General features: G+C 47.0%; 1 protein-coding gene across 11 annotated transcripts in view; it reads left to right on the top strand.

Annotated features, from left to right (window-relative positions):
• Gsdme (gasdermin E) overlaps nucleotides 1-14,408 on the top strand; it is a 59,662-nt gene that overhangs the window by 40,802 nt on the left and 4,452 nt on the right. For 3 of the 11 annotated variants that reach the window (NM_001446350.1, NM_001446349.1, NM_001191749.2), the window contains 4 exon segments: nucleotides 1,039-1,203; nucleotides 2,813-2,940; nucleotides 4,515-4,716; nucleotides 7,532-7,605. In NM_001446350.1, coding sequence (NP_001433279.1) covers nucleotides 1,039-1,203; nucleotides 2,813-2,940; nucleotides 4,515-4,716; nucleotides 7,532-7,605 — 569 coding nt within the window. 11 annotated transcript variants of the gene reach the window in all.

The raw sequence follows: 14,408 nt of genomic DNA, 5'->3' as shown, positions 1-14,408 counted from the left end.
CATTTCTCAAAGGTCCTTTGTAAATGGGGCCCATGTGAGGATTTGGCTATGAACTCTGGGAGGATCCTTGGTGGCTGGAAGGCAGGAAAAAGCTCTTTTCTGCCTAACTGCCTACAGCTCATTTGAGGTAGCTGTTTCTCCAAGGGACTTCTTTTGCCTTTTATGCTTTCTGAATTCCGCTGTCTCCCTCAGCCCCCATCCCTGTCTTTGGTTTATTTCCCATGTCCTGGCCTTAGGGGCAGCCTCTGTCCTCTGTGGAGCATGTCCTGGCCTTAGGGGCAGCCTCTGTCCTCTGTGGAGCATCTACCTTTGCGTATTGTGGCAGGGCCAATAACCACTAAATGGTTCTGCTTCTCTCCCTTCCTTCCCATCTGTACGTCCTGTCACTCTTCACATGGAACCCACAGGCCCTCCTAAGCTTGCTGTAGGGCAGGGCAAGTCTGTCAGCCACTCTATGCCTCATCAGACCTTGTGTAAAAACCCTCAAGTGAGCAGACATGGTGGCATGTGTCCGAAATCCCAGCACTTGTGAGGCTGAGGCAGGAGGATCTGGGGTTAGAGATTAGCCTGGGCTACACAGTAAAACTGTTAGATTTTCCTGTTGCTGTGACAAAACATTGACCAAAGGCAACTCAAGGAAGAGGTTAATTTGACTTACGGTTCCAGGGAGAGGAGTCCATCATGAAGGGGCAGAGGCATATCAGCAAGTGGCAGGCAAGCCAGCAGGAAGCGGAGATCACATAGGGTGACAGTGGCTCACAGGCTGTAACTCAGAGCCCTTCCTGAGTGACTTTCTTCCTCTAGCAGGACTGCACCTTCCAAACAGTGCCACTAAACTGGGGACCAAACGCTCAAATGCTCAGTCTTTGGGAGTTATTTCCCATTCAAACCACCCGACTTGGTCTCAAAAAACAGATGCAAAGAAGCGAAAGCCTTTTTGGATGTCTTCTACCACAGTCTGGTGTAGGTAAAATGAGTCTGAGGTGTGAATGAGCTGTGCTAACCCGTGCCTGGCTTGGGCTTTTCTCCCCACTACAGAATTCTGCCTCCTTCAAGGGAAACATAGTGGCTTCGAGCAGGAGAGGAAAGTAGATTCTGTCTACTTGGACCCCCTGGCCTACAGAGAGTTTGCCTTTCTGGACATGCCAGATGGGGGTCAAGGGATCTCTTCACAGGATGGGCCACTACGTGTTTTAAAACAAGGTATGGCCTGTGGTTATGGCTAGATGGCGAAGTGGACTCTCTCTCCCAAGTGGTGATCCCCTTGAACCTTCAAGATGCCCTTGAATCTTTGGCTGGGCCCCATCTTGGGTGCTGTGTTTTGGAGAATGGAGTCCCTAGGAGTCAAAGTGGGAAGCCAAAGGATTGCAGTGGTCAGGGGCCTGGCAGTTTTCTTTCCTTGTTTGGAACCTAACTGACTACTGAGAATGGCCAGTAATGTGCAGCGTTAGAGCCCTCAGGATCTGTTATCAGCTTTGATATGTCCCAGGCTTCACTACACAGCAGGCTGCTCTTTGTCAGCCTGGGAAAAACCATTGAGGTTTCCCACCCACATGGCAGAGGGCTGCATCTCTGAACTGCTAATGGCAATTTGCCTTGCTCCTTTTAGCTTATTCCTTTAGAGTTGGTTTGCTTTCCTGGGTGCAGGACAGCAGTGTGCAGTAGGAACAATTAGGCTAGAAAAGGGGAAGAGCTTAGGAGAAACCGGGGATGCTGTGCCTTGGAAAGCAGTTCCTCCCAGGGATTCCTCTCTAACCAGAGGATGCTGCTCCTGGCTCAGTACTAGAGGACAGGGTGATGGAGACCCAGGGTTATGGTAGATCCATCCTGGGATAAGAGTTAACTCAACTTGGGGCCATGAAGCTAAGAGTGTGCTGCAAAAATGTGAGGCGACATTTCTTTTTCTCACTGTGCTGAGCTGGGTCAGCCATCCTCATTGGCTAGAGTTCCCTGGGCAGCTCAGGATGGTGGCAGGTGTAGCAGGAGGGGTGGGCTGGTCTTTGAGCCCTCAGATTCTAGGCTAACCAAGACAGCTTCTCTCTTCAGGCAAGGGCCGACGAAGACCGAACTGTATTCCCCAGGAGGTTTTGAAGATGTGGCTTGGTTCTGTGTCCAGCCTGTAGGGTGTTCAGCAATTGTTTCCTAGACCTCCATCAGCAAGGCTGTGCACTTAGTGTCAATGCACAGCCCTTGGCAGGAAAGCACTATCCCAGTCCATCTTCTTCTGGCTTAATTTACTAGGAACTTTTGACTGTCTTCAGGAAAAGAGAAGAGGATTACAGGGGACAGGCTCCCAGGGCCCCTTCAGAGGATGCGAGAGGAGGAGTGAAGTGTAAACCTGAGCTCATCTTGAACAGAAAGGAAAGGAGCAGGGAGGGAAGTAGAAGCTATGTTTGCCATGAATGCAGAGTGCTGGCCCTTTGAACATGCATTGGAAACAAGCATGCCAGATGCAGTGCATGTCTGGACAGCGCTGGGAAAGATGTGTTTGCAGAGCAGTGTGGCTCTTGCTTAGTGATTCAGCCTTGAGAATGCACTTTTATAGACAGAATGCCAAAGAAGAGCCCAAGCGGCTTCCAGGTCAAGCCTAGCACTGCACAGGTAGAAAGAAGGGTGAGGTCTGGGATGTCTAAGAGGGCTTCCCTGTCCTCCTTTCCTTTCCTGTAGGTTCCCTGGCTGTTCAGTATCACTTAGGGTGCCGAGGATATCCAAGGCCCATAGCCAGTTCTGAACATGGAGTCCTTTGGGAGGAACTGGTGACTGGGAGGCAGGTTGTGTGCTTGGCCTGACTGCATCTGCTCTGCCTTCACAGCAACCCTGCACCTAGAGAGGAGCTTCCGTTCCTTTGCGGTGTTGCCTGCCCAGCAGCAGATGGCGCTGTTCTGCATCCTGCAGAAAATCCTGTTTGATGAAGAACTCCTTAGGGCCCTGGAGCAAGTGGTAGGTGGGTAGGGGGGTTGTGGATTTGGGTTAGTACCTTGTTGCACAGGCTAGACCCTTCAGATTAGGCTTTGGGATGATTTGGAATGAAGTCTCACCACTTCTCTTTAACTCCAAAACTTGAAGCTGCCATCAGGCGGGAAGGAGTGTGTGACTTAGAACTATAAAGACGACTGCAGACTTGGTGCTTAAGCATATCAGCAATTAATCTCTTACAGACCTGGAGGGCAGCATCCAGAGTTGCCAGTGGCAGCAGGGATATACGCCTCTGAAAGCTCTGGGGAAGAATCCTTATTGCTTGCGGTTTCTGGTGGCTCCTGGCATTCCGTGGCTGGTGGCTTTTTTCTGTCGTGTTTTTCCTTGTACACTGGGGTCTTCTCTAGACACAGAACTCATTAAGGATCACCATGGCTGGATATAGAGTTCCCTTACTTGAGACTCTCATCCTAATTACACCTGCACAGACTCATTCCAAATGAGACTTCATTCTGAGACTGCAGGTGGGCGTGTATTCAGCTCACAGGGAAGGGGCATGTGGCAGAGCCTGTCAGCCTGTCCCATTCAGAACACAGACGAGGAGGTGTTTATCGCTTTGTTTTGCCAGGTTTGAGGGCCACGCCAGCTGCTCACCCTTCATCAGCTCAGATTCTTTTTTTTATACTTAACAAGGCTGAGACTTTGACAATTTCCTTTTCATTGCGACTTTGTTTTTAGTTTTCCTTCTTAGAAAGAAGGGATACTGCTCACACGCTTTAGGTGTTCAGAAAAATATCCATATCATCTTCCCACTTGAAGTGAAATTGTGCTGGAGAGCCTAGCAACCAGAGACAGAAATGCAGTTGTGCAAAAGGTCTAGTTTGACTTCCGGAGGATGCAGGGCTTAACCCTAGGAAGAACACAAATGTTTCAGAACCCCATGACTTTCACTTCCTAAAATAGCTCCTTCCTAGAGGGAAATGTCAGGTTAGTTCCCTATGTAGAGAGTAGCGGCTGCCCTGTCAGATGTTGGCAAAGCGTCTGCCTGCTGGTGGGTGTCAGAGAGGACACAGGGTACCTAGGGTATGGAACTAGTTCAAGGGCTCAGAACTGGCTCATGGGCAGTGCCATCCCACCCCTCAGCAACCTTGTCGTGATGGATAGAGCTACCTAGGGAAGGCTGGGGACGTACTATACTAAGCGTGCTTCTTTTAGAGTGTGAGAACCAGGAAGGGATGTTGCTTTTATGACCCCTTTGACAGTCTGATACATAGCCAATTGTTCCTGGTGTCTGGTAAAACTCAATATCCTGGCCTACTCTGTCAGGTTCTGTGTGCCCAGCACTTCTTGCATGACTCTTCCCCTTTGCATGTGGAAGGACAGTAGTTGGGCATGGCTCATCTGTATCCTCAGGAGGAAATTTAGTCACATAGATAGCATCAACGTTTGGACAAGGGCTCAGTGCTTGCTCTACCCGGAGAGGGTAAAGTGCGTGGAGAGCGTTGGTAAGGTACGGGCTGAGCAGGGGCTCAGTTGGGTTGCACTTCAGTGAGTTCTGGCTTCATCACAGTCTTTCTTCTTCCCTTTCTATGCTGTAGTGTGATGATGTGGCTGGTGGCCTCTGGTCCTCACAGGCTATATTGGCAATGGAGGAGCTGACAGGCAGTCAGCAGCAGGACCTCACAGCCTTCCTGAAACTGGTGGGATACAGGGTACAGGGAGAGCATCCTGGCCCGCAGGATGAGGTCAGCAACCAGAAGCTCTTTGCAACAGCCTACTTCTTGGTCAGTGCACTAGCAGGTATGGAAACCAAAATAAAAAAGAGCAGGACAATGCCTGCTCGGGCTGGGAGATGGTGTTGGCTTCTATCTGCTTCTGGACAGAGAAACAGTGATGACTGAGGAAGGGTTGGGACAGTTCTCTCCTTTTCAGTTCAGAGGGTAAGACGTGGAAGGCCAATAAAGAATCCTGTTACACTCTTGAGCCTCCACTTTAAGGGTGTGTCAGACTTACTCCAGGAGGACCACCTTCTGGTCCTCTCACTGGAGGTCACTTTCAAAACACAGCCAGTGATCCACAGCAGGGTCCAGATGGTGCTGTGTGGCGGTCACTTTCCTTCGGCAGCTGTTTTTCCTGATCCTCTCCTTCCTCCTTGTACGCGTGTGGCCTACTTCATGGTACTCTCAGCCTTCATGTGCTGTGTGATGCACATGTCCAGGAGGTAGGTTATGGCTGGGCTTCTGCATGGGTCTTGAAACAGCTTCCCAGGGGAGTGGATTTCGGTTACCATCGAGAGGACCTGTCACAGAGGCCTGTTGGTGCCTTCCCAGGGGAGTGGATTTTGGTTACCATCGAGAGGACCTGTCACAGAGGCCTGGTGGTGCCCCATGTGAAGCAGCTGGAGCTACAGCTCATCTCTGGAGATCCAGCTTCCCTCCAACACAAGCTACTAGGCACTGGGTTCCGGATACAGTGGCTTTCTCCTAACTACAGAGATAAGGACCCAGGGAACCTAAAGTATTTAAAATGAATGAAGAATATTTCAGCTTGCTTTTCTGACAGATATGGTTTGTCTCTTGCTCTGAATCACGGAGGCTTTGAATGGTTGAATGGAATTGGATACAGCACATAGGCTCTGTGAAATTCTACCTAGAGACTGGGACCAGCGTTAACAGTGAGCATGCTTCAGTAAAGACTTGTCAGGCTGCAGGCCAGACTCTAATAGCTTGTGAGAAGCCTTCTCACATATTCTATACTACTCAAACATTTCTATGAAGAATAGCCCATGGCTGACACGGACTACCCCAGAGTCCCATTCTTCCCAACCTGGACACAGCTCTGCAGCTGAGCAGAGGTGGCCCCACAAGAGGCTCTAACATAACATTTATTCCCATTTGGAAGCTGGATGTAGAGAAAACTTTAGGTGTAGCCAGTGTCTACATCAACCCTGTGCTTTTCTTCTAAGCTGTGGTCTCATTAGAGCAGCTGCAGCAGAAGATAGCTCATTTAAAGCTCTTTTTGGTAGTATCCTGGTGAGATCTGAACTCTTCCTTGGCCAACTCTTCCTAGATAGTATGGTCTCCTAAGATCTAGAGAAAGTGATAGAGGAGAAAGTGGTCCTTTTGGGTCTTGACAGTGCTACTTGGCTTTATCCTATTTAGCTGCTTCCAGCCCTGGTGTCTGGTCTCCTGGAACGCTGCTCTCACCACAGAACCTCATTTGTAATTGAACAGTCTTTTCCAGACTCGCTGGGGAGAGCTACACTGTCTTTTAGGCAGCAGTGGAGGGCAGAGCATGCCTGGCCCATGACAAGCATCAGGGTGAGCTATCTTTGTCCTATGCTCACAGTTCTGGGTAAGCAAGGATCTAGGGTTGAGGGGTACAGGAGTATTGCATGAGGCAAGAGGCACTCTGGAAGGTGAAGGGGTGGAAATGTGGGTGTGATCGTTCTTGGCTGACATGACGTGCCCTTCTCAGCACTGTGCTTTCTACTCTCATCTTCCTGTAGTAGGGTGAAGGCCTCCTTCGGAACACAGAAAACTCTGAACTTTGTTAGAGGCAGGTGCATGACCGCATTGGACGGCTGTGTTGGGGTTCTCTAGTGTGATTACCTACAGGGCTGCCTCTTCCCCCATGTCCTTTTGTTCTCTCTGGGTCACAGCCTCAGTGACACAGCTTCACACTGGGAGATATTTAATAGAGGCTTGCCTGGCACTCACTTCCATTTCTCTGGCAGGGTGGGGAATTGGCAGGACACTTTGGTATAGCTCCAGCCTCTCATGATGCTGCCCCAGCTTTGTCGTATCACTGATGCTCCAAGGACTACCACACCCACATTTCCTCCCCTTCACCTTCCAGAGTGCCTCTTGCCTCATGCAATTACTCCTGCTTTCTTTTCCAAAGGGACTGGCAGCATGATGGGACCCTTCATGTTTGTGCAGTGGCCTGACATGTGCCCCTAAATACTCTGTAGGAGCCCAAATGAACAGAACGAACAGGGTCTAGAGGTACCCCAGAGTATTTTATGTGTTATCATGTATGCCTATAAATCCCAGTACTGGGGAGAAACAGAATATGGCATATTCAAGGCTATTCTGGGTTAGCAAGGCTATGCCCCAGAAAACCAGAAACAAAGCATTCCAGCCTGGTTATGTGGAAGGGCTCTAACATCAGAGACTTTTGAGCTAAGCATCCTTTCCCAGAACCCATGCCCTTCTGACTAGCATGTTCAATGTCAAAGAACATCCTCTGGTGACTGGATTCCCAGAGATGTGACCACACCCTTGTATTTTTAGACAGTCTATATAGCTCTGACTGAATTAGAATGCACAGAGATTGTTTCTGTCTCCCAAGTGCTGGGATTAAGAGGGTGCTACCACACCTGGCCTGAGCACACATTTACTTTATCGAACTGGAGGTAGCAAGCTACTGAAATAGCATCACCTAGGTAGGCTGCAATGCTCTTTCCTTATAACACAAGGGCTCACTGCATCGCTCAGGCTGGTCCTTCTGCCTAACCTCTCAGGTGATGAGATTACAAGCATGCATCGCTGTGCCTGGCTTCCACAAACTTGTTTTTAACAGTGAAAATGACCAGAATGCATGTCTTTTACAGAAATGCCAGATAATGCCACAGTCTTCCTGGGGACTTGCTGCAAACTCCATGTTATTCCTTCACTGTGCCATTTGGTAAGGAACCTTTGGATGGGACAGTGGGGTGGAAAGGAATGGGGATGAGGGGTAGACGCTATCCAGCTAGTAAAAGATCTGGTTTCTCAGCTTGAGACAGTGCAAACAGGTGTCATCATTAACATGTGGGTGCTGTGGGAGGATGAGGTCCAAAGCAGTGTTTGCTCAAGAAACTGGCTAGCAGAGTGGCTGGGTCTACAGGTTCTAAACCATGTGCTTTCCCCAGTTTGGAGACTTTCAGCCATAGCTAAGCATGGCCGGGCCCGGCAATCTGTCGCTGATCACTGTAGTGGGAATGATTTGAAGCTGCTTTGTGTCACATTTGCCAGGAACTCACAGGGCTGCGTTGTCTGGAGGAGGTGTAGCTTCTTCCATTCTCCTAGAATATCAGTAGAGCTGGACACTCTCTGGAAATGTCACTGCGAGAGTAAAAGTGACCAGTAATGAGTCAAGTTACAGAGAGGGCAGTTAGCAGAGGAACCGGTAACTACCCCACTGCCCAGCTACTGTCACACAGGGCATACCTGGGTCGCTTTATTTTAAGTTCTAGAATGAGGCCAGAGTCCACTGCTAGCCCATAGAGCTACACTGGCCCTGCATGGACCACCTAGACAGGACCTACTTATGTTCTGTATGTCCTCTGGGAACACCAAACCATACAGGTTGTCCTGGATGTTGTTCTGTATGGAGGAGGTATAAAAGGCTAAGACCATTAGGTACTGATCACACAGCTGGCCAGATGCCATCCGCACTGACCATAGGCTGTGTCCTAGGGGACACTCAATTGTTTGGAGGCATGCCAGCCTATCTGAGAGCAGCTGAGGGTGCTGGCTGCTAGTGCAGTTTGATTATAGAAGTGATATAATTGTCCTAATTGTATGCAGTGATGAGCGAAACAGCTCCGTTCTGTCCAGCAGCAGGGAGTGCTCAGCACTTCCGGTCTGAGTGTTTAGGGAGCAATCAAAGCTGTTCAGGAAGTGTAGGAAGAAGAAACTAGTGCTAAGGGAACCAGGCCTAATGAACTCACACTACAGTCAGCTCTGCTTCTGACCTTGGCTGTTGTTCATGACCAGGCAGGAACCAGACTCGGAGTTCCAAAATGGATGGACAGAGTCCTGCCTTTTCACTGGCTGCCTCCCTCCAGATACACTAGCCTGTCTTTGGAGGTTGCTCAACAAAGATAAATCATGTTTCCTTAAAAGATCTTCCTAGGTACCCTCAGGCAATCCAGGTAATGTCTGCAGACTGCCTGCTGTTCTCTTAAAAGAGCTGGGCTCCTGCAGGCACGGAGTATTATATACTTCTTCGAGTGACTGACTTAAAAGAGGACACCCAATCTACCTGCACTTCTGTTTGAAAGCTCAGGTAACTCTGAAGAGTCGTCCTGATGGGTTTTAGGTGAAGGGTCAGATAAGTTAACCATTTAGTGTGAACTGGTAGAAAAATCAGTAGAAAAATCTAGAAAATATTCCAAGTCAGGAATTGTGAAGGCAAAGGTTCTGGAAACACAATTAACAAATGACAGTCCCTACATCCGAATTCCTTCAGATACTCAAGACATTCTAACATTGCTGTTTACATTAATAAGCAACACAACCAGAGGATGGCTGAACGGTGTGTGTGTGCCTGCCACAAAGCAGAGGGAAAAACCCTTTATTTTGCAGAACTCTGGAAATCAGAAAAAAAAGTGACTAGAACTCTAAACAATGAGGGGAGCACGTGCTGTCTGTACCCTGCCCTTCACCACACCTGACACTGCTCTGGGAAAAGAACAGAAAATGGCAGCAGACCTCCTCATCTTGTAAGCCTGCAACTGTAACTGTGGAAGCCAGAGTACTCATTCATAGCTTTATGTCTGTTCTAAAGAACTAGCTTGTATATACAGGACTCTAAAGAGAGTGACAGCTGAGTTGGGCCTCCCATAATCAGCAGGACTCCTACCTTGTCAGAAACCTTGGGTCCTGTGCCCATATTAGGTGGAAGGCAGTGCAGTCAGAATTCTGTCACTTCAGACTCAGAAGTACCATATATATGCATGGGAGCAGATCTCCCTCCTCACCTTACAACCTTGAGGCTGTGGGGTTGTAGCTGCACTCGAAAACCTCAGCCTCACTTGCACCTGTCTACAATTCTAGGACTCCAGTGATCAATGAGTGACATCTGTACCCAGCCACACTGGGGACTAGGGAACTTTCCCTGTCTACAGTCCCAGCCCCACTCAGGCTTGAAGCTCAGATCATGGCTGCAATCTTCTGCTCCATGGCAAATGATGCCATAAGTCTCGGCCTCCCCACTGCTTACTCTTTGCATGACCTAGGTGTATTTCCACCTCGGCTTTGCAGCCTCAGACCACAGACATCAAAGAACAAGCCCACATACTACTCACATTAACCTAGTACACAAAGAGAAACTCTACTGTGTGCCCTGCCCCGCAAAGCATGGAAACCAGAACTACTGAGATAACCCAAGGCACCTGTCTTCCACAGTCCATAGACTTTGGCTTAGGGCTGTAGGTACTAAGTTTGTGATTATCTTGTGGGTCCCAGAGAAGGTACTCTCTGGATCGCACACCTCCACAAAAGTGGTTAAACTGTAGCTCCTTTAATTATTCCCATAGGACCAGGGAAGGGCTCATTCATGTTCCCATTCCTTAAATCGAATGGTTATCACAAGTGTTTATTGAGCAAGACCTGGGGAGTGGGTCTGGTTCTATTCTGTGGCTCAGGAATTGTGGGTACTGGTGCTACAGACCCAAGCATCTCCTACAACTCTCGGTGTGATCTATGCTTACCCGGACAGACCTAGGGACAACTCTTTCTGCACCTCATACCAAAGAGTCCTTAGCAGCTGAATACACTCTTGGAAGCCTATGCTTGCTGTAAAGCTCCACCTCAAGAAACTACTGTAGACAGGATAATTGATGTTCCCGTAGACCCTCGTGATAGGAACCAAGTAAGGTACCCCATAGGGATACTCTTTTGAGCTCATGTGTAACTAAAACCTGAGCATCTATCCAACTGACATTTAAACAAACAAAAATTCCTATAGAAAATGCCTCAAGATACTAGATGTTATACAGATGTACAGGATACACAGAACAAGCCAGCTCCAAAGAGAATAGCTGTTCTTTAAAAATAATCCCTGAGAGGGAAGTCGGAAGAGTTCATAGTAATGATCCCCAGGAAACATAATGGGATCTAACAGAACATAAACAAAACATTACAAAGGAGCAAGAAAAGGCTATTCAGGATATAAATGAGAAATTCAGAGTTAGAAATTGTAGTTAAAAATCAAAAACTCAAATTCTGGAGCTTATATATCTAGTCAAGGAAGTCCATTACACAAGGCTCTGACATAGGAGCAGCCCAAGGGCAGCAGAACTTAAGAATAATGTGTCCAGTTACCTCAGGAAGACAAGGGGCTGGTGTGGGGAAAAACTCCAAGTTAGCTGGGACAGAATTCTGTGAAGAAATATTTGTCCTGTGAGAATTCCAGATGGGGAAGGCGAGCATTTAAAGGCTAGTTCATGAAATGATGGCTGAAAACTTCTCAAATCTTCAAAGACCCATGGACATCTACACCAAGAAACTTAAACCCCCAACTAAACTAGTAAGTGGCGTGTGCCCTCACCAGCCACAGTCAACTCACCAAAACTACAAATGAAGACTCGGAGAAAAGGAAAAGCAAACAAGATCCCCAGGAATCCATGGGCAGGATGGATAGATGGCATGGTACACTCTACACACTGAAAGGAGTAACTGTCAACCAGGACACCTCAGCCTTTAAATGGGAAGAGGACAAAGATGGTCTCACACGAGCACTGGAGCAGCCCTTTAAGAATACTACTGGGAGCAGACAGCACACGGAGTATGTGGGCATCTAAACCCACTAGCAATACGGAACACAGAGGCAAGGCGTAACAGTCAGACCTCAGCCTGACAGGGCATTACCGCGCCACACCACAAAGTAAGTGATAGGTGAAGAAAAATTGTACAAAACAAGGAAAAAAGAGTGACCTAGACTGTAAATGCATTAAATCCAACAACCAATAGACTGGCTGAAAGAATTTTAAAGAAAAAGAAAAAACAAAAAAACAGTAAGAGCAAGCTGGCCATGGTAGAGAATACTTGTAATCCTAGAAATTGGTTAGTGGAGGCATCTTCAGCTACACAGAAAGCTTCAAGGGCAGGCTGGGCTGCATGAGACTCTGCCTTAAATAACAACCAATCAACTCACCTACTCAACTATATGCTGCCCATAGACTCAAGATATCCAGTTACTGATGTATGTGTATTAAAAGGACTGGGGGAAGAAAGCATCCAAATGGAAACCAAAAAGCAAGCTGAAAAGTGGACTTTGATGATGATGATGATGGTGGTGGTGGTGGTGATAACCCAGAGAGAATACGGCCACTATACACTCACAAATAGGTCAGTTCAGCAGCAGATGCAGAAGGAGAGTATATACAGATCCAACATTGCCATTTTAACAGTCAAAACAACTACAGACATGAGAGCAGGGAGTGAAGACAGTTATAGTTAGGGACTTGCCTTTGTCCACTACAAGCAGCAACATTTAGACACAAAATTAAAGAACTGAGTTTCCATGTATCAGTTCCAGGTAGTTTAACCAGCAGCAGCAAACTCTGTCTTACTAGAGCATGTGCCGATCACCTAGAGCATCCCAGGCTACAAGTCTCAGTGCTCCCCCCTCCCTTTTAAATCTAATGATTTTAAGAGTTGATTTAGTATAAAAAGGAATCAAGAAAAACTAGTTATCCACGTTCCATCCAAGACACACTGAATCCTATCACATCAAGAATAAGAGAAGCTGTAAGACTACATAGAGGCTGTGAATTAAAGTCACTGAAAGGTGCTTGTGCTGCAAAGACACACACACTGTCAAGAAAACAAGACAGGGAACTGTCAGGCTCCACGGGGCAGCCAGATATGGATGCATAACTGAACAAGCAATTTTGAGGGACAAGTAAAATGTTCTTATTTTGTGGGTGAGCCTTGGGAACAACTAGAAGGAAGTTTGTAGAAGTCTTTCTATTAGTGCCTCACTAGGTCTTCAGAACTGTCCCACCCTCTGAGCAAAGGCAGCCTGCTCACGTGCAGCACATCTTTTCACGGGTGGAGGGCAGGCACTCTTCGGGAGCCTCATTATCTGTGCACTAACCACATGCTGCACCACCCATCTATCTGTTCAGTGTTCCATTCCAAGCCTTCATTATTGTTCTGAAGTCTGCATCAGCGACTCTCCACACCCCTGACCTGATTCAAGGGAGAACTTTTCTGCTAGTTTTTCTTTACTTTTTTATGTGATGAGTGTGCTGTCTGTCTGTCTGTCACATACCTGACTTCCTCAGTAGTCAGATCCTTTGGAATAGAAGCCACACGTATGTAGTGAGAACCAAATCTGGTTATCTTCAACAAAGTCATCTTTCCAGCTCCATGGGCTGATTTCTGAATAAAAGTCTTAAAGTCAAAGACACTAATAACTGGACCTTTTTGAGCGCCCGTGTCCTGAATAAAACTTTTGTACTTCCATTTTCGCTCTAAATTAAATCAAAGGGCCAAAATTTCTAACTGAAAAAAGAAATCGATGTTCCTACACTGAAAACCTTCTTCTTCTTTTTATAGTTGTTCAGCCTGGAAGAGATTTTTTTTTTCTGCCATAAAAACTTGAAAATGATGGAGGTGCTAGTCATTGCCATAATAATCCACGGTTATTACCTTATTGCTTCTATGGAGAGTTTAACTCATACATAGTTGTTCTTTTAAAAAATACTCACTGGAAATCATCATTACTCCTGGAGACATACACTCTGGTACTTTCTCCTCTTGTAAAGTAAAGGAATAACCATGCTCAGCTTTACCGCTTTGCTAAACCCACCTATCCACACATGCTCGCCCATCACTTTGCCACTGCAGCTACAGTGCTGCAAAACACATGCACTTAGCTCTGCGGCCCGAGTCAACAGAGACATAAAGTACGAAGGCCAATAATGAGATGGGAACAATAATGGAGATTTCCCATCTAGAGTTAGTCCAGGACTATGGTGGCTTTATACAAACAATGAACCAAGAACTAAGTCCAATGTTGCTTCCACTGTTTAGAAGTTAAAATGGAAGGAACGCCATCAAATGCATTGTCTGAATACCCAGAGGAGAAACAAAAGATAACAGCAGACTCACATACGGAAATTCTCAATAAAATAGTACCAATTGAACTCAATAACATATCAAAATATAATACACCACACACGTGTGTTCTCAAGTAACCTTCAGACAAGGGCTTCATCTGGAAAATACTATAAACTCAAAAGGCCATACACCATAAAAACAATTTAAAAATGAGCTAAAAATCTGAACGGATACTTCTCAAAAGATAACACAAATGGCAAGCAAGTACGTGAAGAAATTCTCTCATCAACATGGAAACACAAATCAAAAGAGCAGTGAAGCAGCTTGACACTAGAAACACTAGAGAGGATGTGGGAAAGGGAAAGTCTTACACACTACTGGGTCTTACACACTACTAGTGAGCATGTGATGACTACAGCTAGTATAGAAAACAGAATGGAGGGGTCCTCAGGCACTAAAGACTGGTGAAACTGTTAAAAGCTCCTAGGTCTGTCTGGAGGAGAGGAAATGAGTACGTCAACAATGGATGTACACCCCAGTGTTTGCTGAGCCTATCCACAAAGCTAAAATGTGACAACTACCCAGACGCTCCTTAGTGGACGAGAGGCAAAGAGCATGCAAATAAGTGACCAGCACAGACCTGTGAGAAATGAA

This window comes from Rattus norvegicus, chromosome 4 (genome assembly GCF_021556685.1).
Source record: "Rattus norvegicus strain SHRSP/BbbUtx chromosome 4, alternate assembly SHRSP_T2T, whole genome shotgun sequence".
NCBI classification, from domain to species: Eukaryota; Metazoa; Chordata; class Mammalia; order Rodentia; family Muridae; genus Rattus; species Rattus norvegicus.
Note: the sequence above shows the minus strand (reverse complement) of the source record. Positions and strands in the feature narration are given on the sequence as shown.